The following is a 23,242-nucleotide window of genomic DNA, read 5'->3' on the forward strand; positions in this document are numbered from 1 at the left end:
ATAATGGATGGTGCAGTAACACATCACAATACAAAACATTTACTCTTTAGTATCTTTAGACTAATGTGGTTATCAAAATTACATGTAAACCCATCATAATGTATCTAATGTATAATAACAATGGGTTATTCGTATGTATTTATTATGTATATATGAATTTTCGACTCAATAAAAAGAGTTAAAACATTTAAACTTCAAAACTCTTAATATAAAACAGCACATTAAATGCAATATATCACCATATAGAATGTGTTCAAATTATGACTTTTGTGTATAATTTTAGTATTATTGCACCCAGCTGTGGTTTTAAGCTCAACAGTATTTTGTTGAGAAGGTTGCAGTATGTTACAGGTTCACAGCGAAGGTGATAATAGTCAACGTGTCTTAACTGTCAATCACAGAGTACCTCTCATTTTAAGTGTTGGCTTAGAGCCAGTAACAGACATGTCATACATACCTGAACACTTACAATAATCAATAATGTCAATCACTCATCCTCTCACCAACATTAATCATGTAATACATATTTTGCTAATTATTTTCTCTTCTTGTCTGAACACGAATCACCACTTTGCACTATGGCATTGAAAACATCACAGTCAAACAGCTGGTTTGAACTGATAGTGGGATTTCAAAAAAACAATGCTGGATTATGTGTAAACTGTCATCTTGGCAGGTTTTCAGCTTAGGAGCAGATAACCAGCAGATAGGTTTGGCTTGGCGTCTGTTGCAGCAGATTTGTTACAGTTTCAGGAGCCTAAACAAAAACTACTGATCATCTCAGGTGATAGCAGTCAGCAGGCACTTCTGTTCTTTATTGCCCAAGAGCTCTCAGCCAAGAACCTTTGGCACTAAAACCTACAGCTCTACCTGCATGAATTGGAAGTTATGTTTTATGACGAGACTTTTATGCCAAAATGAGATAATGACATACTTTTACAAGACAGTTCAAAGTTAAAAATTAATGTTACTAAAAGAGACAGTTGGTAATTCACGTACTTTACCACTTGCACTAAACCAGGAAAGACACTATCTATATCCTGGATCTTTTCGATATTTAGATGTTATTAGATTATGGTTGACCTTTCAAAACTTCTATGTATCACACCTATAAGTAAAGCCTTTTGGTATTAAATCTGAAGTAATCAGAGCAAATATAAAATAGCATCTGTAAGTGATACACATGTAAATTTACATAGCAACTGAGGTGTAAAATTAAACCGCATCAGTCATGACTTGGCTGGCAGGTTGATGGCTGCTTGGCTTGTTTTTGTTTTTCTTTTGCATATATGACTTGTGCATTGGACCACATCCAAGTATTACAAGAGAAAATGTGTGTTGTGTTTCTCTGGCGGTTCAGTCGTCTGCGTCTCGGTCTTATAACTACAACTGTGGTTCATTTCCTGTCTTAATGATTCAACAGGTTGTAGAGTAGAGTAATGTGACCGTCTCTCAACTGGAGCACACAAGTACAAACTTCCCAGTTCTAATTGTACATCATACTAAAGTGTCCTTAAAGAACAAATTTGTCTGGTTTTTTTATCCCTATAATCAGATAGTTTTGCATTCTACCATTCAAAAAAACAACTCTAAAAGTAGACATGTCTTTTGTTTTACTCTGTAATCAATTGGGCTGGGCAGTAATTAGCTTATATTGGTTATCAGTGGTATCATATTCTGTCAATATAATCATATCATGTTTTTGTTTTACAGAATGTTGTCATCCATATTAATGGTTTTAATCAGGATGTCATTTGAAACTAACACAATTAGTTTTGTCTGCTGAAATGGAACATGGTTCATTGCAACAACCATTAATGTGATTATTTTTTTATGTGATTTTGCATATGTTTCTTATGTAATCCTACATATTGCTATCATAAAAAATAGTTTTATTGGTATAGTAACATTGGTTTAACCTTATTACAAGCATCATCTGACAAAATTGTATGTAGCTGGTCAGTAGAGAAGCAGTTTTTGTGAGAATAGATCAGAATAAAAAAGGAAAAAAAAAAAACAGGCCTGGTTAAACTTCAAGATTGCACAATCAGAGGTTTGCTTCAGGCGAGACACTAAATCGCAAACAGCTGTTATGTGGCTGACCCCTGACCCGGGATGTGAACAAGAATCATTAAATTATGATGTTTCTGTTTCAGTATCTTAGTTTTCGCGGTGTTCTCTGTCTTTTTGAGCCCACTGGTAATTCAGTTCACCACAGATCCAGATTACATTCATTCGGAAGGGGCCGAGGTGGCGGTAAAGGCCACACAGTTTCTGCTGCAGCAGGTTGTGTGGTTGCAGTTACACGGCTGCCAGCCGAACTCATAAACACTGACCTTTAGTACAGTCGCCCAGAAGTGGGTGGCGGGGAGAGTCGGGGGGTGTGAATGAGAGACATAAAGAGAGAAAGAGAGAGAGAGAGAGAGGATTGTGGAATGTGGGAGAGAGACCAGAAAGTGAATGGATCAAAGAAAAAAGAGAGACAAGAAAAAAAAGACTAGAGAGAGAGAGAGAGAGAGAGAGTGCGGGCGAGGGAGGAGGAGGGGGTGATTAGTGTGTGAGCCTGAGCTCCTATTGGTCTAGTAGGCTGTATGTGTGTATTTGCCTGGATCTGTGTGTGTGTGTGTGTGTGTGTGTGTGTGTGTGTATGCTTGGAGCCAGTGGGCGGGGGATTAAGCCTGCATCACGTGGTTCCTTTAGCTTCTTTTCCACACAAACACACATCCTCATTCGCTGAGGGCACACAGGCACACACACACACTCAGATCCTCTCACATACACACACACACTCACAGCTGTTGATACTTCTCCCTCTGATGAACGCCGAGGAGCAGAGCCCGCAGGAATCTGAGAGAAAGCATATCTGCTGTTTGCTGGCAGCTCAACCAAAGAGCATCTATATGGAAAATCTGGACAGACAAGTGGACTGACTGGTTTTCTTGATCGGCGCCTGGCACTCTCCTTCTGTTCATATCCCGCTCTTTCTCTCTCTTGTCTCTCCCGATCTCTGTCTGGGACTCGGTTGTTGGAATTTTAGCGCAGACAGCGAGCAACGGAGGGAAAATAGAGACATGTGTTTTGCCTCAGCCGCCTACTACTACTGCCTGTTCTCTCCCATTCACTGACCAAGAAGGAAGTACAAGGTTGGTTGGGCTTGGCTTATTTGTTTATGTGTTGGTCTCTTGTGTCACTACACCTGGTTAGCCATTTGGAATATAGCGTTCAGATATTTCATTCCTCTGGGATCTGTTCTTTTGAGGATACACAGTCCCTTTCATTTCTCTAATAAGAGTCAAGCTTCTTTTTTTTTTTGTATTCAAACTAGCCGCCAAAGCATGACTCCAAAAATTACCAATCCCTAAAACTTGATTTATAATTTTAGGGGAATTCCATGTCGGATGCTCACACACTCCTGCACTATGAACACGCTCGGCAGTAACAGTGCAGTTAGTGTGAGCAGCAGTGAAGATTAGCTCTGGTTATTATCTCTAATGTGTAGAACAGTAGAGCCTGTGTGTGTGAAGGAAGACACAACAGAGAGTTTAAGGGTCACTGCAGCAGCAAGAATCTAAAAAACATCCATCAACAATTTATAAGGAATGCAACTCTCTCCAAACTACAACCAGACTCCACTGTGCGTCCGTCACAGAGGAAAGACCGACTAGCACGTCGGTGGCCTCCGGAGAAGAGTTTTCTCCATCTCATAGTAAAGCCGCTGCAGGATCTGTAAGCTGCTGAGGCTTTGGCTCACACAGTTTCACCACTAGATATGTCATGCAGGCGTGTTTAGACAAGGAACACACCCACTCCTATGTTTGTGTGTGTGTGTGTCTCTGTGCATGTGTGTGGCTTTTACAGGGTTTACGCTACAGGTCAGTGTGTGCGGATTTGTGTGTGAGTGTGGATATAATTAGCCAACATACAGATTCTTTCCTGGTATTGTTGCTGCAAGGGTTGTAACACAACCCAAAAGGCAGTTTGTTTATTTTTAGGGGTGGCAGTTAGTAGATACACAAGCAGCCATGCTTTGAAGCTTCCCCCAGGCATGATATGAGGTGTGTTTGTGTGCGCAAGCGAGTGGATGATTCAGTGGCGGTGCTGCCGAGTGTCTTGTCTAGTGTGTTTGTTTATGCATGTGTGTACTGTCTAAGACTTTAATCAGCATTAGCGTAAGTTTGTTTTTCTTGGTTTCACTGAGTTTGCATGTGACAAGCATCTAGTACACAATGTTTAGGGACAGAAAATGAAATAAAGTTATCGAGAAGGATGATGGACAGAGAGATAGAGATGGAGACGAACTAGAGAGACAGAGAGATGGGTAGATGTAGCTTTCCAGATTAGCTGCCTGTCAACAGAGGAAGATGGAGAGTTGTGTGTGTTGTCTGAGCCGCTGGCTCTTATCCAGCTTCAAATGTCAGAGGAGTACTTGGCATTACGGGCCAGCACTCTGTCTTAGAGATGTACAGTAAGCTCCCATAATAGAGATAGAAGAGGGAACTCATTCTTTCAATCTCAAATTAAAAGAAGATGAGAATGCAGTCATGCGTTCACTGAGGTCTTGCACGACAGAAAATGTTTGTCATATAATATGTAATGTGCAAACACTGGCTACAGAGAGCACTTTAACACAACAACAGACAAGTTTAATCTAGTCCTGTTGTCAAGTTACTCACGGATTTAACGTTAATTAGAGACAGCTGTGATCCGCCGCCTAACATTTGTCATTTTAACCACCGAAAGCGACGTTGGCACAAAAAATGAGAATCTGTTACTGAAATGTTTTGTATGATAATTAGCGTAGTGAATCTGTGCATTTTGCCTCAGAGTCATTCAGTGGTGCACCCAAATAATTTGTCACATTAACTCACTAATTTTCACTTGCTTATGCAGCAGAATGTTCACACTGTAGAGCCCAGCAGCACTGCAACACTAGCAGGCTGAGGTAGACAGAGAGTACACAGTAGAGTACACTGATGGGCTTTATTTTATCCAGTACCAATCCTTTAGAATATGTCCGACATCCCTAACATCTTTACCTCTCATGCATTAACAGCCTATTGTTGTGTGGAGGTTAAGGCCAGGCTAGATGGAGGTTACCGACCCCTGATTCACACCATTCTTCATGTAACTCCTAGTAACCAAAAAACATGTTAAGTAGTCTTTGGTTTATAGCAACCTTTAGATTTTCTAGATGAGAAAGTTTTCATGGACGGCTTCCCCACAGATGAAGACGGCTTATGTCTGCAGAGCTGCTGAAAATGAGCGATGGGGGAGGGTCACTAAAGGTCACAGGGTGAGGGGTTGTGGTCACCTTGCCTCAGGCTGCGGTAGCGGTCCAGCACCCTGCAGTAAACACAGCCAGCCCTGTCTATCTGCCACAAATGAATGGAGTTTAAATCAATTACAATACACCGCTGTCCTCCAATGCCATATCTTTTAAAGGGCAATTGTGTCTCAAATATCCAGCCGGTTGGTCACTGAACTCAGTCTAAACTTTTGGCATTGTTGTGTAACTTCAGCGTGTTTCATTCAAGATGTGTTTGGATGAATCACGAGAGAGAGCATCTGTTGCGAAGCATGAAATTTGAATTATAAACATTGATGCTGTAATGCGAGGATCGTATTTCATTCTTATTGGATTAATTATGCACTCTCTCACATACACACACACACAACAACAACACAAAACCACCACGACCGCTCACCCTCAACCGTTGATCTCTCTGTATGTGACCACACCGAGAGGGTTCAGGACGGGGACAATGATCTATTGACAGAGACAGAGGGATGGGGGCAGTTCATGCTGGGGACTGCTGGAGTTGTGTGTCTTCTTGCAGAGCATGGTTGGGGCTGGTGTACTAGTGTGTGTGTGTGTCTGTGTGTGTGGAAGGAGAGGCGGGGCTTAGAGTGGGGTGTGTAACTTTATTTTGGTCAGGCTACAGCTGTTGCGTTCAACCACGCAGAATCCCACTCATTCGACAAATTTCAGGCATTCGTTCTTGCCGTCAATCACACCTTCTCAGATATGTTTTCTGTGCTCAAGTGATTTGATACACTATATTGCGTTTACCGCGATAGGTGGTGACAGAGTTGCAACGATTAATTGGTTAGTTACCAACTATTAAATTAATTGGCAACTATTTTGATAATTGATTAATCTCTTTGAGTCATTTTTTTAAGAAGAACATTTCCAAATTCTCTGGTTCCAGCTTCTCAAATGTGAATATTTTCTGGTTTCTGTTTTCTTTTATGACAGTAAATTGAATATCTTTGGGTTGTGGACTGTTGGTTAGGACAAATATAGATATTCAAAGACGTCATCTTGTGTTTTGGGAAACAGTAATCAACTCTTTTTTTGCCATTTTCTGAAATTTTATGGACCAAACAGCTAATTGATTAATGACAGTACTCTTGTACACAACACTACTCCTCTCAAATCCCAAATAAGTCAATTTGGATTCCTGTCATTGGAGTTTTAACACTTAACTTGTTAAAAGTATAACAGGAAGTTAGTTTGTAGGATAATATACTGAACTGTTTCTTTGTCTGTGGCTTTTTGGCAAACAAAATGGATTATATTTCTTCATCCATAACCTATATGACATATTAAACATGAGACACTTCCTCTTTTGGTGTTGTAACTATGTTTTACAGTCAGGAGACAGGCAAGTATTTAAAGGAACAAATTTAGTTGATTTTGCAATTATCGTTTTTTTACACATGTACAGCAGTGGGGTCTTCGGAACACCAAAAAAAAAATGAGGAAGTAAAGCCACAAGACAGCAAACAGAAGAACAAGTTCAAGAAATGAAGGAAACAAGATTGCACAGTAGCGAATGGGTCTGCCTTCTTTTAATTACCTTCATTTTTATATCATGATACTGCTCTCATCACCAGTCATTCGGAGGTTTCTCTCAGTTTTATCCCAGCCCATCCTGTGCACAACTACTCAGTAAGCAGAACAGTGAAGGCAAAGCAGGAGGATGAATTCAATATCAGGTTACATAACTCTTCACCGCCCAGCTGCCTTCACTTAAAGAGGATTTTTTGGGCGGCTTTTATTCGTTTCCATAGTATAAATCACAGCTTTAGTATGGGGGATCAGGTAGAGGGAAAGAGAGGTTCCCTGCGTTCCTATGGATTCTCTGGTTTAGAGATAACACCATATAGGAAATGCCGGTTGTTTAAACAGATATTTCGGCATATTCAAGGGAAAGCAAGCAAAACAAATTAGAGGTGTAACGTTCTATTCTCCTAAAATTTGTAGCTGCATATCCGTGGCTTACCGGTTCCAATTCCCAATGTAGGAAATTTTGGTAAAGTAGTGATAATCACACTGATCATCCACAACTGAATTAACATTAAACACTTTACTGCTTAGTGTTCAGTAAAGGAAGCAGCAGTGGTTGTACGGGGTAAACCTGAGTATATAAGTAATATTGCATAGCTGCTTTTATGTGAAAGTTGAAGAACTATGCTTATAACATCACCTGCTGCTGCAAAAGTGTTCAATAAAAAATATCAGCTAGACTTGTGGTTGAAAAAAAGAGGGAAATAGTGTAGTAATGGTCTATAAAATGTCCTGAAATAGTGAAAAATACCTGTCACAATGTCTTCAAATAGTTTGTTTTCTCCAACCAACGATCCAAAACCCAAAGATATTTAGTTTACAGTGAGATAAAGAACATAACAGCAGGAAATCTTCACATTTGAGAATCTGGAACCAATGAATGTTCAGCATTTTTGCTAGAAAAATTACCTAAACGATTAATCGATTATCAAAATAGTTACCAATCAATTGTTTCAGCTTCAAAGTCATGATAAATTGATGCAGTAGCGATACTGTACATGTCAACAAGTGGAGATTTGTGGTCACTTCATGCCATGGATACACATTCATCCTCTTGAAAGGATTTCTTTTAACATACTGTTTTGTTTGGTCTGAGGATGACTCTTCTATATACCAAGCTGTGTGTCCCTCCGCTAATCTCAACCATCTTTTTAAGTGGCATTTGACCTGAATGAGTAGCTTAGCGGCATGAGTCAAACCAAATCACCTCTCCAACCCCCCCTGTTCACCATCAAAATGACTGAACAGCAGAAAAAGGTCAAAAGCGGAGAGAGAGGGAGTCACTTCTGGCAACATAAACCCCTAAATTTCCAATCTGCCTGCTGTCAGATGGCCACTGGGCTTTTTGAAGACAGAAAGCAGCGGGATCCCTTTCTTAAACTCTTTCTTGCTTTCTCTCTCTCATTCCTCTCTGCCCTCAAAGCCAAGACACCATCTGGTCCCATAAGCTCCGCCCCTCCCTAATACACCACCAGCTTATCCTCCGCTACTGCAACCGCTGATGCAGTTTTATGTATTCTGTCTGTCTCTTCTCTCCATTCTCTCCCCTCTCCCTGAGTCTTCGATGTTTTACCGCTGCCAAGGAAGTTATGTTCGGTCACGTTTGTTTGTTAGTTAGCGTGAGGAGATTGAGGATTTTGGTCATTTCCATAAATTAAAAGGAAATCTATGCTTTCTAGTTGAGATTAGATGTGTTTGTCAGACGTCTCCAAAATTTGTCTCTCGTCACAAGGTGCCTTATTCTCATATTTATTTCTTTTTGCCTTTTATTGGTTGTCTCCTGGCATGACAACAAGTCCTGGAGACAGTCGGTCACACTTGTTGCTTCGACTGTATCCTGCAAAGTGTTTGTCGTCATGCCAGCTGACCTGAAAATGAGCAGTGGGAGTAAACCGCCTCAACAGTCAAGGTCTAGACATTCAAACAAAACTGCTTCTGTCCTCTTCGTACGCTTTGTCGGATGGTGTGTCAGTGTGTCCTGGTTACTGCCTACGTGCAGTAGTGTCCATTGTCAGTGTCTACAGTGTGACACAATGTGTTGGAGCCTGTTCTTTGCGTCAAACCAAAGAGCAGCACCTCTTAAATCCACAAAAACATGAGCATGTTTTCACATGTTTGACAAACTCATGCTGTGACTGTGTGCCTGTCATCTGCTGACAATAGAAGAGTCATTATTTTATTTGTCAGCAGGGTTGCCTCATGCCAGACATTTCACATCAGTGAAAGTAATAAATAACTTTTTGTTTGTCCTATTGAATAACTACTTGCATTGAAAGAATGACAATAATAATTTCACTCAACCCTGTGCAAGGGGGAGAAATACTGTACGTATTAAGCCTAGTTCAGATCAGAGAAAACTGCAGCAGCGTGAACTGGTTTGTTGCAGAGCGTCTGAAGCTGTTGCCCGGGGTATCAAATGACCTACCTTGTCAGTACAGTTTTAGAACGTTAGGACGTCGCTATTTCCCTTCAGCCAAACACGGAACAGTACAGGCCAGTACGAAAACATGTCGGATTTCTGGACAGAGGAGAGGGAGGACCAGCTCCAACTCCTTACATAGATTGGCGTAGGCACCTTGTCTCTGCCGCTGCAGTAGCCAAAGACAGCTCCAGATCCTTGATTTTCTAGCTCGCTGTCTTCGCCGTTTCATTTCGCCGTTGATAAGTGTCATCCATTTCTTTCTTTTTTCTTGCCAAGTAAACACAAACAGAAATCAAACAAATCCACTTAATACAATGTATTACGAAGTAGAGGGGTATGCCGAGACATCATTGCTATGGAAACGGTCATGGTGTCTATGTGTGTCGCTTTGATGTGAACAGCCCAGTTTTAGAACGACTAGACATCTTGGATTCTTTTGCAAGTTCAGTCTCATTGCGAATCATTGATCTGAACCAGCCTTTTAAACATCAGTGGTGTCCATTAGTGAAGGCTTTGTTGTTCCTGTGATATTAATTCAGAATAATGCATCATAAAAATTTAATTGAATAAAATAGGCATCGTGAAACTCTTAAATTTTCCCACATGCATTTTACCTTCTACAGTCGAATCTGTTTTGCATCCTGATGACTGCATTATTTGCATACCACATTGTCACAAGCGCTTTAGTTTGAATACTGGTACATGCTGTTCTGTTCTCCACACTCCAGTTTTTCGTGCTGTGAAATACCACAAAACATCTGAGTGCAAATGTAAATATTAAACCTTTCCCACTTGCCTTTTGAAGGATATGATTTGTACTCTAACCGATCCACCTCTCTCTCTCTCTCTCTCTCTGATTTTCCACTTCTCAGGTGAGAGAGTCAGAGCGGCAGCCATAGAGCGTGCAACTGAGGTGAAGCAGGCATGAGTGCGGACAACCATCAGGGGGTTGTGACCACCCCTCCCCCACCCGGCGGCGGGACCAAGGAGCGCTACTTCGATAGGGTCAACGTCAACGACCCGGAGTACATCAGAGCCAGGAACATGTCGCCCGACCTCCGGCAGGACTTCAACGTTCTGGAGCAGAAGAAACGTGTCACACAGATCTTACAAAGCCCCGTAAGTTAAAATAGAGAAATGTCCCATTCAGAGAATATGTGTTTATACATGGCAAGACTTCCTGCTGGCCTTCAAGAGAGGTCTGCATAATTTGCATACCACAGTTGTATAAAATTATAAGATGGAGCATAATCATTTGCCAAAATAGAAAGAAGTTGCTTATTAAAATCAGAGCTGAGTATTAATAGAACACCCGAGGGAGAACTTGCTGCACGCAAAGACCTTCTCACCTCACTGACTAATACTTCGGGTGGTCAGTTCCCATTTTCTCTGGCTGTTAGTTACTATTCCTCAACCCCGTGATTTCTAATGAAGTTACATCAGTATGTGTATGTATGTTGTTGCTTGTGTCCCCGGTTACTGATGTTGTGACACCGGTAACAGAATCACAGCAGTCAGCGACCCGCTAAAACCCTAATATAACCACCAGCCGCCACACCCTCGCTCAGGCTAACTGCTGCGGCTCTCCAAGTTCCCTCCAGGCCAGCCGCTCTTATGTTGGGTCAGGTTTTGCTGAAGTAAACAACTCAGTGAGCACAAGGCATATTTCAGCCAACACACATAATGTCGTTCTTTGATTTTCTTTCTTTGGAGGTTTGGATTGTTGAACATTACTTTTTGCTCCGCTAGCCAAACTTGACTCAAGTGCTGGAGGAACAGTTAGAGGTTTGAGCCCGTTTGGGACCACACGTGTTAAATATTTAGGAAAGATAATGTATGAGGATACTCTCTCTGGACTTTGCCGTAGGCTGCGACCTCAGCCAGGATCAGAATCCTGTGCAAAGAGAGCAAAAACATCTTATACCATATTATTTTAGATGTATTGAATATAAATCATGCTTCTAGATCGGTTTGTCTCCTCTTTGACCCCAAATAAATTTGCTTCCCTGACAGGAACTCAACGCCAAACCTTTCATTAAACTGGAGACAAAGTCAAGCTCACGGGCGCATGTAGAGACGACACATTGTTGTCCGATCTCGCTGTTTGGATTGTGCCCTTTGAACAGTTGCATCACCTCGTGTAGAGATTGTACAACAAGCCCCCTGTCTTTCAGTTCAGCCCGCATAGTATTAGGAATATTTGTTCTGCTCTATTGACTCAAGGCTAGTCTCTGACTGAAGTGCTCCTGACTGTTTACAATAGGATTTTACGTTTTTAGACATTTGCGTTTGTACTTTGAATTACTTTTGAAGTGAGGACACTTTGTCGGCTTTAGAGGCAGCAGATTTATGGTAAAGTAAGGTAACGGATAAGGTTAGATGTTGCTCGGGTAGTGAATGTCATGAATGAATGTTCTTCACAAGTAGAGTAACACAAGCCTGGAAGTGTGTGAGATTGATATTGGGTAGTGGCTGCGGTGGTTTGGCTCGTTCTTTTTTTAAGCTTTAAATATGATTCGCATTCTGCACATGCCCAGTGTGGTTTTCTTGGCATCCCGTGTTTTGTGGCAGATGTCTGGAAGGGCAGGAGCATAGTGCTGCTGATGCAGGTTTCCACTTGATACTCTGTGTGTGTGTGTGTGTGTGTGTGTGTGTGTGTGTGTGTGTGTGTAGACATCAGGACTACAGGCTGATAACTCCTGTGAAAAGCAAAACTTAACCAGCTTCAATGTTTTATCACACATATTTTCAATTGTTATTATGAGCGTAGATAAGTGTATGTGTATCTGTGTAATTAGAGGATCGGCTAGATTGTTTTGTTTGTCCTTTCGGGATGTTTTTGTTGGAAACACGAACTACTGACCAGTTATTTCCTCTGAGATAGTTGCACAAATACACGCTGATGTCGATGACCAGCTGACCATCGGCTAAAGTCTTGTTTAGTTTGGTTTAATGCCACTTTTAAGACATGCTCTAGTTTTTGTCAGCCCTTCTCGGTTGGTTTTCATGGCCTCAACTCATCATGAATAAAATTTACAGCTTGTCCCGCTGCTCCAAAGTAGCAAAATCAATTAATACCGCCTTAAAAAACATTTTTATCTGTAATTTCTTTCTTTCAAACCATTCTACGTTGAGCACCTTGTTGTTTTATGACTTGTAAAAGCTGTTTGTTATCACCAGTGATAGCTGATTTCACAGGCTGGACGTCATAGGTTAAACCCACCATCATTATTTACCACTACATCACACTGAGCATGCCTGTGTCACACTTGTGGTCATGCAGCGGTATGTATATTATTCCCGCTTCATGTGGTTTTGAACGCGAGCCAACCGGCTCTCAGTCAGCAGTAACAGGTGGTCTCCCCGTGAGCCGCAGAGTGTTTCCAGCTCTTACATCAGGGACGGTCGGCCTCTCAGCTCTGCTTTACTCTTAGTCAACTACAACAACAATAACAAGTGTGTGTGTGTCACCAGCTGGACGCGGACATGTGCGCTCTCTTTCTCCTATCGTCCACATTTCTTCTCTCCGTCTTCCTCAGTCCATCGCTCTCTCTCTCTCTCATGTCGAGCCTGAACAAACAACATGTGTGTCACCACCTGGGTGTCCACACATGTGCCTCTCTGTCTCACTTTGTTGTCTTCCTTCCCTTCTTTTTCTCTCCTCTCTCTGTTTGTTTTTGATTCCAGTGTTATGGGCCCTAGTGGCAGCACCAGATTACATGTTTCTAGCACTCAGATGGTAGGTTGTATTTAAAGTCGGACCAATATAGACCAGGCGGGACTGAATCAACTCAGCTGACTTCATCCACCCGTCTCATTCATGCATCTGTGTTTACTTTTGGAAGTCAAAGCCTACAGCTTTTTTTTTTTTACCAGGTAGTTAGGTCTGGATTTACAGCAATATGAACACTTATAGTATACTGTCAGTATGCAACAACATGATGCATACAGGCAATGTAAAACAAGAGATAGAGGGTAATGCATGGATGTGTAAATTCATGCTGTTTCATGTCACGTTAAACATGCAGGAAAAACACACTGCAATAAACATCTGGTTAAGGCATCCTGTTTCTATCTGCTTTGTTTTAGACATTACTTGATTTATTTGATTATTAAAAGTCACATGATGAAGGAAGATCAAAGAGGAAGAGAAGAATTTTAAAGGAGGCTTCTGGTGGTTATGTCAGTTGACATGCAAGGATTGAAATTTGCCTTGAGGTGATTTGTGAGCCACACTGAGGTGGGTTTTTTTTTTGTTGCATTCCATCTGCAAGAAGGCATTTGGATACAGATTTTGGCAGCTAATCCAAGTCTCATGATGTCATGGTGGGTAAATGATGATATTAATTTATTATAGTGTTAAATTCTGCGGTTCTCTCTGTCTCTCTGCAGCTGCCTCGGAAGGTTTTCGTGACTTTGTGTGCGACCCAGAAAGTCAGAAGGTCAAAAGCTCTCAGAAGCACTTGATTAAATCAGATGAAATTGAATTTGAGTCGTACTCGCACATGCTGCTTCTATTTTCTACGTCTTCTACGGCTCATCTCGCTCTCTCATCTCGCCTCTGCGATTAGGCTCCTCTGCTCCTCTCCTCTGCTCTTTTCCAGCATGTGGCACAGTTTGCTCATCATTCATAGAGATGATTTACCAATACCTTGTGGTAAATTTACTCAGCCTCATTTGCGCTAGTTCTGTGGTTTTCAGAGGAAGTACACATTTTCTCCTCTTCCTCCGCCACTTGCCAGAAAACACAAGTGGATAATTTATGGTGCTTTGGCCGGTTCTGTCGAGAACCCCCCTCGTGTGAGGCAAATGTCACGGCTGCTCTCTATTATGTTTTTTTCTTTTTTAAAGTCCCGAAGGTCTCATTTGATAGAACATTAGTGGTTGAACTCACTCCAGAGATTCTTTTTTCTTTTTTTTTTTTTAAACCGCCGCCTCTCCCCTCAGAGCCATGTCTCAGCAGATGTGTTTCACTTTGGCATTTCGCATCATCTCTTGGGTGCTGAACAGTGGAGCGGTGCCCTCAGGATTAGAGGGTAACATAGTGAAATGTTACCAAGTCCACTTTAGATAATGTGCAACCTCAAAGGGGATAGGCCAAAAATCAAAAGAATCCTCTTGGCACTTAGAGCAGAAGCTTTACACTAGTTTCTCTCTCTGGAAGCTCAAATCGAGACAGAAATGTTTTTGTCTCAAAGCGAAATGACTGTTAAGAGTTTTTTTTTTTTATGTTGAAACTGGTGCATGAACATTTTCAACCGGGATTGCACCAATCCAATATGACAGATCGATATCGGCGCAGATACTGACCTTATTAAGCCGATCGAGTATCAGCCATGATATGATCAATCCGCATTAAATACTGATTGTGATTCTTTGTTACTGTCATGAAATCCATTACATTCATTCAGCCACAACGAGCCGCTGACTCACAGTAACTTTTAGTGCCACAGCGATCTCTGGCCTCTTGTTAACCAACAATAAAATTAGCCAGTTAAGGCTGGGCAATATGGGAAAAAATCACAATATTTTTGACCAAATACCTTGATATTGTAATATTATTGTAGGGATGACTACTGGTGCTTTCACAAAATGTTTACACAATGAGATTTTTGATAAATAATCATCAGTAATGTGGTTATAATAACTACGTGGGTGAAGGTTTATAATAGAACAGCTAGAACTGGTCTGGTAAGTTCAGAAAATGACATCACTTTACTGTAATGCAGCCTTTAAAACCAGGATAAGACAACACCAATGCCATATTATTATATCCAAAAATCTAAGATAACATCTAGTCTCATATCACAATATCAACACAGTATCAACATATTGTCCAGCCCTCACTCCTAAATTTAGGGGAAAACTAGAGCTCTGGTATCAGATTGGTCGTTGGTATCGGCACACTTCCTCTTGTGCTGCATTTTGTGTCGGGGTGAACAAGTGCATCTCTCAAGAAAAAGGGCAGAGAGTTTATGCACAGTAGTGAGACATCATAGCCGCAGTGGGGGGACCGGTCTCACTGACACACACTCTGAGGTTAGATGGGGGGGAATCAATAGCGCTGGCAAGCTTGCAGGCAGGCACTCTCCTGCTTTGCAGCACTGTCACGTTGGCGGCTTGAAAGAACAGCATTGTGCTAACATAACGGGCAGAGGCTATTTGAGTGTTTGGCTGAAATTACAGACCTCACCTGGTCTCTGCGTGTGTCTGCAAGCTTTTAGGTGTGTGTGTGTGTGTGTGTGTGTGTTTGCCTGTTTGGGTAGCGTCCTATTTCTTTTCACATCAAGTATGTTTGGAGTGTTTTACTCAAAATCTGGTTTAGTTTGTTTAATGGGATTTGAGCTTAGAGGGCATCACCAAGACGTCTGAAAATGCAGGTCACTGCGTTCTTCCAGGTGAACATAATCTTATCCAGCTGCAGGAAATGACCTGCACAGTGTTTATGGGTATAGGAAAAGGAAAGTTGACATTTGATTTTTAGTACAATAGCCTAGCTTAAGCTCCGTCCAATAAAAAGATACTTGTGAGCCCTTAGTGACTTGTTTTCAAGCCTAAACAACGACCAGATTTTTTTAAATGCACTTAATCAAACACAATAGTTTCATTTCACAAGCGTGTGAGGTAATGCTGAAACCATCAGGAGTGACACGCACTTCTTAGATCAGGCCACAAGCGCAGATGTGCAGGATCGGCCTCCAACAAAGTCATAAAAGGAGTTGTCTTCCTTTCCCACAGGATGACGTACAACAAGTTTCAACAGTGTCACCTGTATCTGAAACAATAAGTGCAGCAGAAACGAGAGAATCACAACAACTGGAAGTCTGATGACACAATCTCTTGGAAGACTAGAAACTTCCTGTGACAGTAAGAGTTTGAAGAAAACCTTTTGTTACTTGGAGAGTTTGACCCAGATGGTCTGAAGTATCCATGTGACAATGTATTTTTGTCCACCATCCACCCAACAGTAAACTGGGCATAAAGTGCCCTTTTCAGGAAGCATCTGCCCTGATGTGGCGTCCTTGATGGTGGAGCTTGACTGACCTGCGTTAGATTTCTCAAATTAGCTTTTTCTCACTTTACGTAAGTGGCCGTGTTTTACTACTTTGTCCGCTACAGGCTTTGACGAAGAGTTGGACGAGCTCCAATCCGCATGTCAACTTAATACTCTCAAGACCACTGCAGTCCCATTTTGAAAGATTAGCTTTTGCTCATTTTGAAGTAGTCACGGAAACACTTCCTCATTTCTCTGATTGGATCACATTTTTCCTCCAGTAAGTGGAGAACCTGCTTATCCCAGCTGTCTGTTAGTGATTTTAATCTGGCAGGGTAGATGATGGATATTTGTGTTATTGTGCACTCCAGAGGTGAATGTGAGGTAACTTTAATGATGTAACGTAGTTTTCAAGGTTCACTTAACTTCCTGTCATTTGCTTAAGGAGGGATTGTGTTCATAAGGCGAGCAGGCATGCACACACAGCAGCTAAAAAACATACTTGATGTGATGTTATTTTTGTCGCTGCAGATGTGGGGGGGGTTTTGCCGAAATATTAATGATACGATCCACTTTAGGCCCCCAGGGATTAATCTGTTTAGATGATGGGAATCAAATCCCTGCTGTCATAATCTTCTTGGGAATGCACATACACAAATTGTAGAGCAGATGCCTGCTGGTGTGTGGCTCCTGGATGTGTGTGTTTGTGTGTGTGTGCATGTGCTTTTTAAAAGGTTTCATCTTAGAAATACTCCGAGTTCAGTGTGGAGAAAGTTTGTCATCTGAAACTAATTTGACGGTATTTTAAAAAAAACACAGGTGATTCGGCACCTGGGTGGTGAATTGCAGCAAAAAATGAATGACTTTAAAGTGTCTTTATTCAATATTTGTTCATTAACAAGGGAGGTTTTCCTTTTCTTGACCATCGACTGTACAGTTGGTTAACTCTCACTAGCTTTGTTTGCGACAGCAGCAGGCAGATGTTTTCAGTTAAAAAGCTCTGATAAACTGACTGTACGCTGTCCAGCAGCAAACAGCAGACAAAGTTAACAACTAGCTGGTGAACACAGTGGAGCATTGGAAAGCTAAAGGCCCAGATATTTCCCTCAGTGGTTTAGCGGACAGCAAAAACAGAGAGACAGTGTCAAGCTAGCAAGAATCTTTCAGCACAGACCCAAAACAAAGACCTCTGTAGTTGACTGGGATCTGTCTGATCGCCTGATCCAGCTCTGGCTCCAGTAAACTGTGCCTCAAGCACTGTGACTCCAATGTCAATGTGATGGCACAACAGTCTCTGAAACAGAAATGCCCAGCACAACAACAACAACAACAACTGAAAAAAAAAAAAAAAAACCCTCTGATCCACCACTGTCAGACATCCGCAACAAGCCGGTTGCCACAGCAACCTCGCCACCAGGGACAGAGGAATGTCTGGCCAGGGTTCAGAACCAGCGGTGCTCCGGGACTGTATGTGTCCTGACAGAGGGGGCTGCTCCACTTTTAACAAAAACACCCCCACATGAGCATAAAACCAAAGGCCCTAATGGAGAATGGAAAGACACTAATGGACGGACACTAATGGATCATCCCATGGGGTGACATGAGGGGATGTGGGGGGGCAGAGACAAGGGGAAGCTAAGTGTCAGATGTTTGTGTGCTCGATTTGGGAGTGTGTTGACTGTTGCATAAGCACCGAGATGAAATAAAGGCATTAATATTGAATGTTTGCCCTACTAGAGGAGAGTCATCATGTGGAAATGTCATGACCTATTTTCACTCTCACAGTGTGCTGATTTTTTTTTTTTTTTTTCACAGCCAAGATCAGATCCAGATCGTACAACCAGAACAGGCAGAAATGTACAAACCTTTTACAAGAATCGTTAAGGAGATTTTCAAGCGCCAATATAGATACCAGCAGGAGATTCACACCACACGCTTAAACATCAAATACATGAATGCACAGGATTCAGGGAGTCAGTTCATAGAGATACAAGGGCTTTTCATAGATATTCTTTGTTGTGCATGATAGAGGACGCTCCTAGAAAACATTTATATCATACATCTCGTTTAGATGATAAGATGTTATAAGATGTTAGTCAAGCTCGGAGATGTTTGATACTTCATTTTGCCGTTGTATATTAGGTTTCACATCATTAACATGAGAAAAAAAATACTAATTTGTAATTGGTTAGGAGGCAGCTGTAAAGATATCCCAGTACATCATTATTAAACTACAGATAACCACGGCAACAGTACTTCTTCTTCATGTATTTATACTATTTCAGTTCCACAGGTAAAACTCGACTGATGTAGCCATGTCAGGTTTATTAATAGGGCTAATTTGATGACAGATGAAAGTATGACGACTAAAAACCATTTTTTTCTGGCTTTAGTGAGATCAAACAGACAGATACGTCACAAACTCTCAAAAAGCAGGACCACGACTTGTACAGTATGTATTCACGTCGTCTGCTCGGGTGTCGACAATCCTCCTGTACTGGTCACAGCTTTAATAACATTAGCCGGTAGAGAAAGGTGAGCGTGCCCCCTGAGAGGTCAACAACCTTATTAAGATAATCAGCAGCTACACATACAGTATTAAATCCTCCTCATCATCTCCAGCCTGAGTTCGACTGCTTGAGGAATGTAACATGTCTGGAGTAGTTACATATCCTGCAACTTGTAGCTGTCCTGATCTGATACTTTTCTGTTGTGATGTTCATGTTTACCGAGAAGTCTTGTGATTTCTGTTTGAACATTTGATTTACGAGCTGTTGCGAGATGAAGGCAAATAAAAGCATAACATCATACTGTACTCAATGTGATGTAATCCGGACAGCTGTGTGTGTATGTGGTATTGCATTAAAGCATGTTAGCATATACTATATGGTGTCTGTGGATTCAACAGATGACTGTATGTCTGGATATGAGGATTAGCCACACACACACGCTCACTCTCTCCCAGTCACATCAAGCAGCCAATCGTAACACAAGACAGCCAGCCAATCCTGATTGATGTTGTTAAGTAGACAACCTATGGGGATTCAGCTTCATAGAGCGCCTATAGAACGACTCGGATGGACACACGAGGAGCACGTCTAATCTGTGATTAGCACGTCTCCTTCATTCTTCCTCTCTTTATTCCCGCTCTTCCTGTCTCTATTGATGTTTCCACATTCTTCTTTTACTCTTACATTCATCCCTCTCTCTCTCTCTTTCCCTCTACTGTAACCTCTCATCATCATCATCATCATCATCATCACACTCTTGTCTTTTCATTTTTGTGTTTTCACTGCAGTTCAAGAAAGTTTATGATGTCGGCGAAGTGAGATAAATTAATCCAGCTTCACTGTTATTGTTGCATTATACATAACTGAAATCTTATAAGTCAAAGGCTTGTGTGCTGATTTGAATGGTGGTGAAGGGTTATTACCACATAGCCTTTTTAGGGAAATCTGAAGGTTACATTTATAACCTTAAACCATAAATATAAGCGCTTAGCACATTGCCGCTCGGTCAAATGTTTCCTTTCTTAATTCTTTCTCTCTCTCTGTCTCCTCTTCTTTCTCAGGCCTTCAAAGAGGAGTTGGAGAGTCTGATCCAAGAGCAGCAGCGGAAGGGGAACAACCCCACCGGCCTGCTGGCCCTCAGACAGATCGCTGACTTCTTCATGGCCAGTTCAGTGGCCGGTTTCAACACTTCCCCCCTGAGTGAGTACTCGCAGCGCCGTGGCCCGTTACCCCGGGCAACCAGACACTAACATTCAGCAGGACATGCCATCCCTGCCTGGGGTGCAACCACTCTGAACCGCTCTCAAAAACAAAACACGGCATCGGTATTTGAAGACAGGAGATCCATACCCAAACACGAGCTTTGTTCGCTTAGGGGCATAAATACCGACTCTACCCCCAGACTCCGGAAGAGCCGTGCATATTTCACTGGGTTTTGATCCTAGAGTTCTGTCCAGAAGTCCATATGTGAAGTCTGCTTCCAATCACAGCACTGGAATGCACAACTAATGCTGAATTACACGTCAAAGGCAAAACAGCAGTTCAGTTCAGCTCTTCCTTAAAATTTACCTGTAATGTATACGTGCATGTAGGCTTTGGCGGTAAACAAAGTATTAAAGGATGGAGTGTTTGAGCCAGATGTGTCAGATACATCATTAGATAAAAAGACAGATGTTGGGTCGTGGTCCTGTGTGACTGTCTCGGCTGTCATTAGTGGCTAAATGGCAGAGTGTGGCATACATATTAAAGTGATTGAACTGAATTTGTTGTTGTAGACTTAAATGTAAAGGACATCTTATCTTTTTAATCCAAACTAATCAACAAAAACTCTTTTTTTTTCCAGGTCTGGGGATGGTCACTCCCATTAACGACATGTACGGAGTCGAATCCACCACCATGGTGAAAGGAGAGAAGCTGACACGCTGTAAACTGGCCAGCCTTTACAGACTGGTGGACCTGTTTAGCTGGGCCCACTTTGCCAGCTCCTACATCACAGTAAGACGCCACAAAAAGCGAAGCACTGTATTTAGAGTCGAAGTGTTGACAGTTATGGGCTGTGTCTGAAATCGCTCTCTATTCTGAGCGTTACGCTCCACAAAGTTCCCTCTAAAAAACTCACACAATGGAACAGAAATAGCGTCCCTGCACATACTTTCTTCTAACAATCCCACGATACAATGTGTCCAATTTTATAGATGTGAAAATTACAGTGGTGTGACACTACGCCTGTGAAAGATGCCACAAAATGATGAGGATTCATAAGTGTGTGATTGTCAGTTTAGTGCTCACTATGTAGGGAGTAGTGACTGGTTGGAAAAGGGAGAGATTTCAGACGTAGCCACGGTTGCTGACTGCAGTAAGAGTGGATATACTGTTTCTTTTGCTGAGATTTAATCAGTGAATTGTCTGTATTCTCATGTTACTCTGATACAAAGGAGCATGCCAAAAAACACAAGGCAGTATTTCTTTTAAAATATCGCACGCTTGACCTTTGATCACTAAAGTTTCATTGTTCAATATTTAAGGTAGCAAAAAGAATAAAAAAACAAATATTGGAAATCATTTGATATCGCAACAACAGAAGTGATTTTATTTGTCTTTCTTCTTTCTAGGGCCGAGTGAGTAAAGAGCAAGACCACATCCTCATCATCCCGAGAGGACTGTCGTTCGCCGAGGCGTCCGCAGCAAACCTGGTGAGAAGCGTGAGCCACCGTGGCCTCGTCCCAACATGGTTTTTTTTAGCCTTAATCTCATTTAACTGGATAAAAATATAATTCTTTTATTATTTAAACAGTGAAAGATCCAGAGTGGAGAGACGTAGTTAAAAAAAATAAAACCGGTTGACATTTTTATTTGTAGTTTCGTAAGAGAAACACAAAGACGTCTATTTTAAGCTTTGACTTTAACAATCCCGTGGTTGGACTGAAACTAATAAAATAGGTTGTAAATGTGATGCTGCGTGTGTGCTAACATCGCTCTGAGTATTAACAGAGCCCAATGTTTTCCCACTTTGCATCATCAGCCATTTATCACCTTTAATTTACTTCCTTGAATTGCATGAGCGGGAAAACTAGTTGATGAACTCCATGTCGGTGTTGACACAACAATCACCTTCCCTCTCTCTCTCGCTCCGTTCGTGCTTTGTTTCATCAGCTCCTCTCGTATTGACACTAGTCCTCTTCTGTCTGCCTCCAGGCTTGCCTGTTTCTAGTCAGCAAATATAGTGGTACAGGTTGTTTGTCCGCCTAGTTTCGGTTCAAAGAGTGGACATGTTGTCAAAGTGCTGGGCGTGTCCTGTCAATAGATGTGTAATAATCTGTTGGCAACCCTTTTTCTTCCCGCCTTATGTTTAAACTCCCTCTCATTCAGCGTCTATTTCCGTCTGTTTGTCTGTGTCTCCGTTTCCCTCTTTTTTTCTTGCTCTCGTTTCCATCCGAGCGTTTATTTCTTCTTATTCCAATGTAAAAAAACAAATTATTAGGTTTTCTCAGTGTTGAAAACTATGAGACTCAGATATTTGGTGAATGTATGTCACAAATAGTGATTCAGAAATACTGAATAATCTGGATAAAATGATGGCTGATGCTTGGTATGATCAGCCAGGTGAAAGCTTTACCTTCTGTACACAAAAAGCACTTCAGCATTAACAACTTCCTTAAAAAGCATCTGTCCATCACAACTTCTGAGATTTGTAAAAACTGTCAGTTGTTTCCGTATTTAAAACAGGAGTCAAGTTTGTGTGGCCATTTGTGCTGCGACATCGAAGAACAAGAATATCAACTTGACCAGAGATAATACATTTCTGGAATGTTCTTCAGGTTTCTAGCAGATGCGGTTTGTTTGATTTTTATGAAGCATTACTTATTTTTGTTAACAAAACTAATCCACATAACTCCCCACTTAAATTAGCTTTTTATGTTTTGTGACATTGCAAAAGTTTTGCTTAAAACACACTCAACGCTTGAATCATATCTTCTATCTTTTCTGGCTTTGGTGTACCTCTCTTCAACACCTGTGCAAACATTACACACACACACCTGTGTAATGTGGCTGCAGGTGAGGATTGTCAGCTGGATGTAGTAGAAGAAAAAGAAGAAGTCCTTTTTATTGATACCCGGAGGGAAGTTGATCCTTCACATCTTATATACACACACTAGGAGCAGTGGACAGCTGCAGTGCAGCGCCCCGGGACCAACTCCGGTTGTTTTTGCCAGTGCCTTGGTCAGGAGCACTGACAGGATTATAAACCCTAACATGCATGTATTTAATGAAGAATAAAGATTAAAAGTAGCCGTACTGCTGACAGGCAGATTTCACTGTTTGACCTGCTGGAGTGGTTGGCAGGCTGAGAGATCGAATAAAACTGTGCTGAAGTTCAGATCCAGCTGGTAACCTGATTTCTGCTGGTGCCTGATAGTGAAGCCTGAGTTAAATTACCAGTGTTTGCAATGACCTTGAGGCAAATT

General features: G+C 41.6%; 1 protein-coding gene across 6 annotated transcripts in view; it reads left to right on the forward strand.

Moving 5' to 3' along the window:
• add3a (adducin 3 (gamma) a) overlaps positions 1-23,242 on the forward strand; it is a 105,166-nt gene that overhangs the window by 61,854 nt on the left and 20,070 nt on the right. For 5 of the 6 annotated variants that reach the window (XM_067581796.1, XM_067581781.1, XM_067581805.1 and 2 more), the window contains 4 exons: positions 10,145-10,391; positions 19,838-19,976; positions 20,620-20,771; positions 21,389-21,469. In XM_067581796.1, coding sequence (XP_067437897.1) covers positions 10,197-10,391; positions 19,838-19,976; positions 20,620-20,771; positions 21,389-21,469 — 567 coding nt within the window. In that variant the 5' untranslated portion in view covers positions 10,145-10,196. Of the gene's footprint in view, positions 1-2,722; positions 3,144-10,144; positions 10,392-19,837; positions 19,977-20,619; positions 20,772-21,388; positions 21,470-23,242 lie in introns of those variants that run through there. The other variant, XM_067581787.1, reaches the window with a different exon arrangement.

Source organism: Thunnus thynnus, chromosome 3, assembly GCF_963924715.1.
Source record: "Thunnus thynnus chromosome 3, fThuThy2.1, whole genome shotgun sequence".
Lineage (NCBI taxonomy): Eukaryota > Metazoa > Chordata > Actinopteri > Scombriformes > Scombridae > Thunnus > Thunnus thynnus.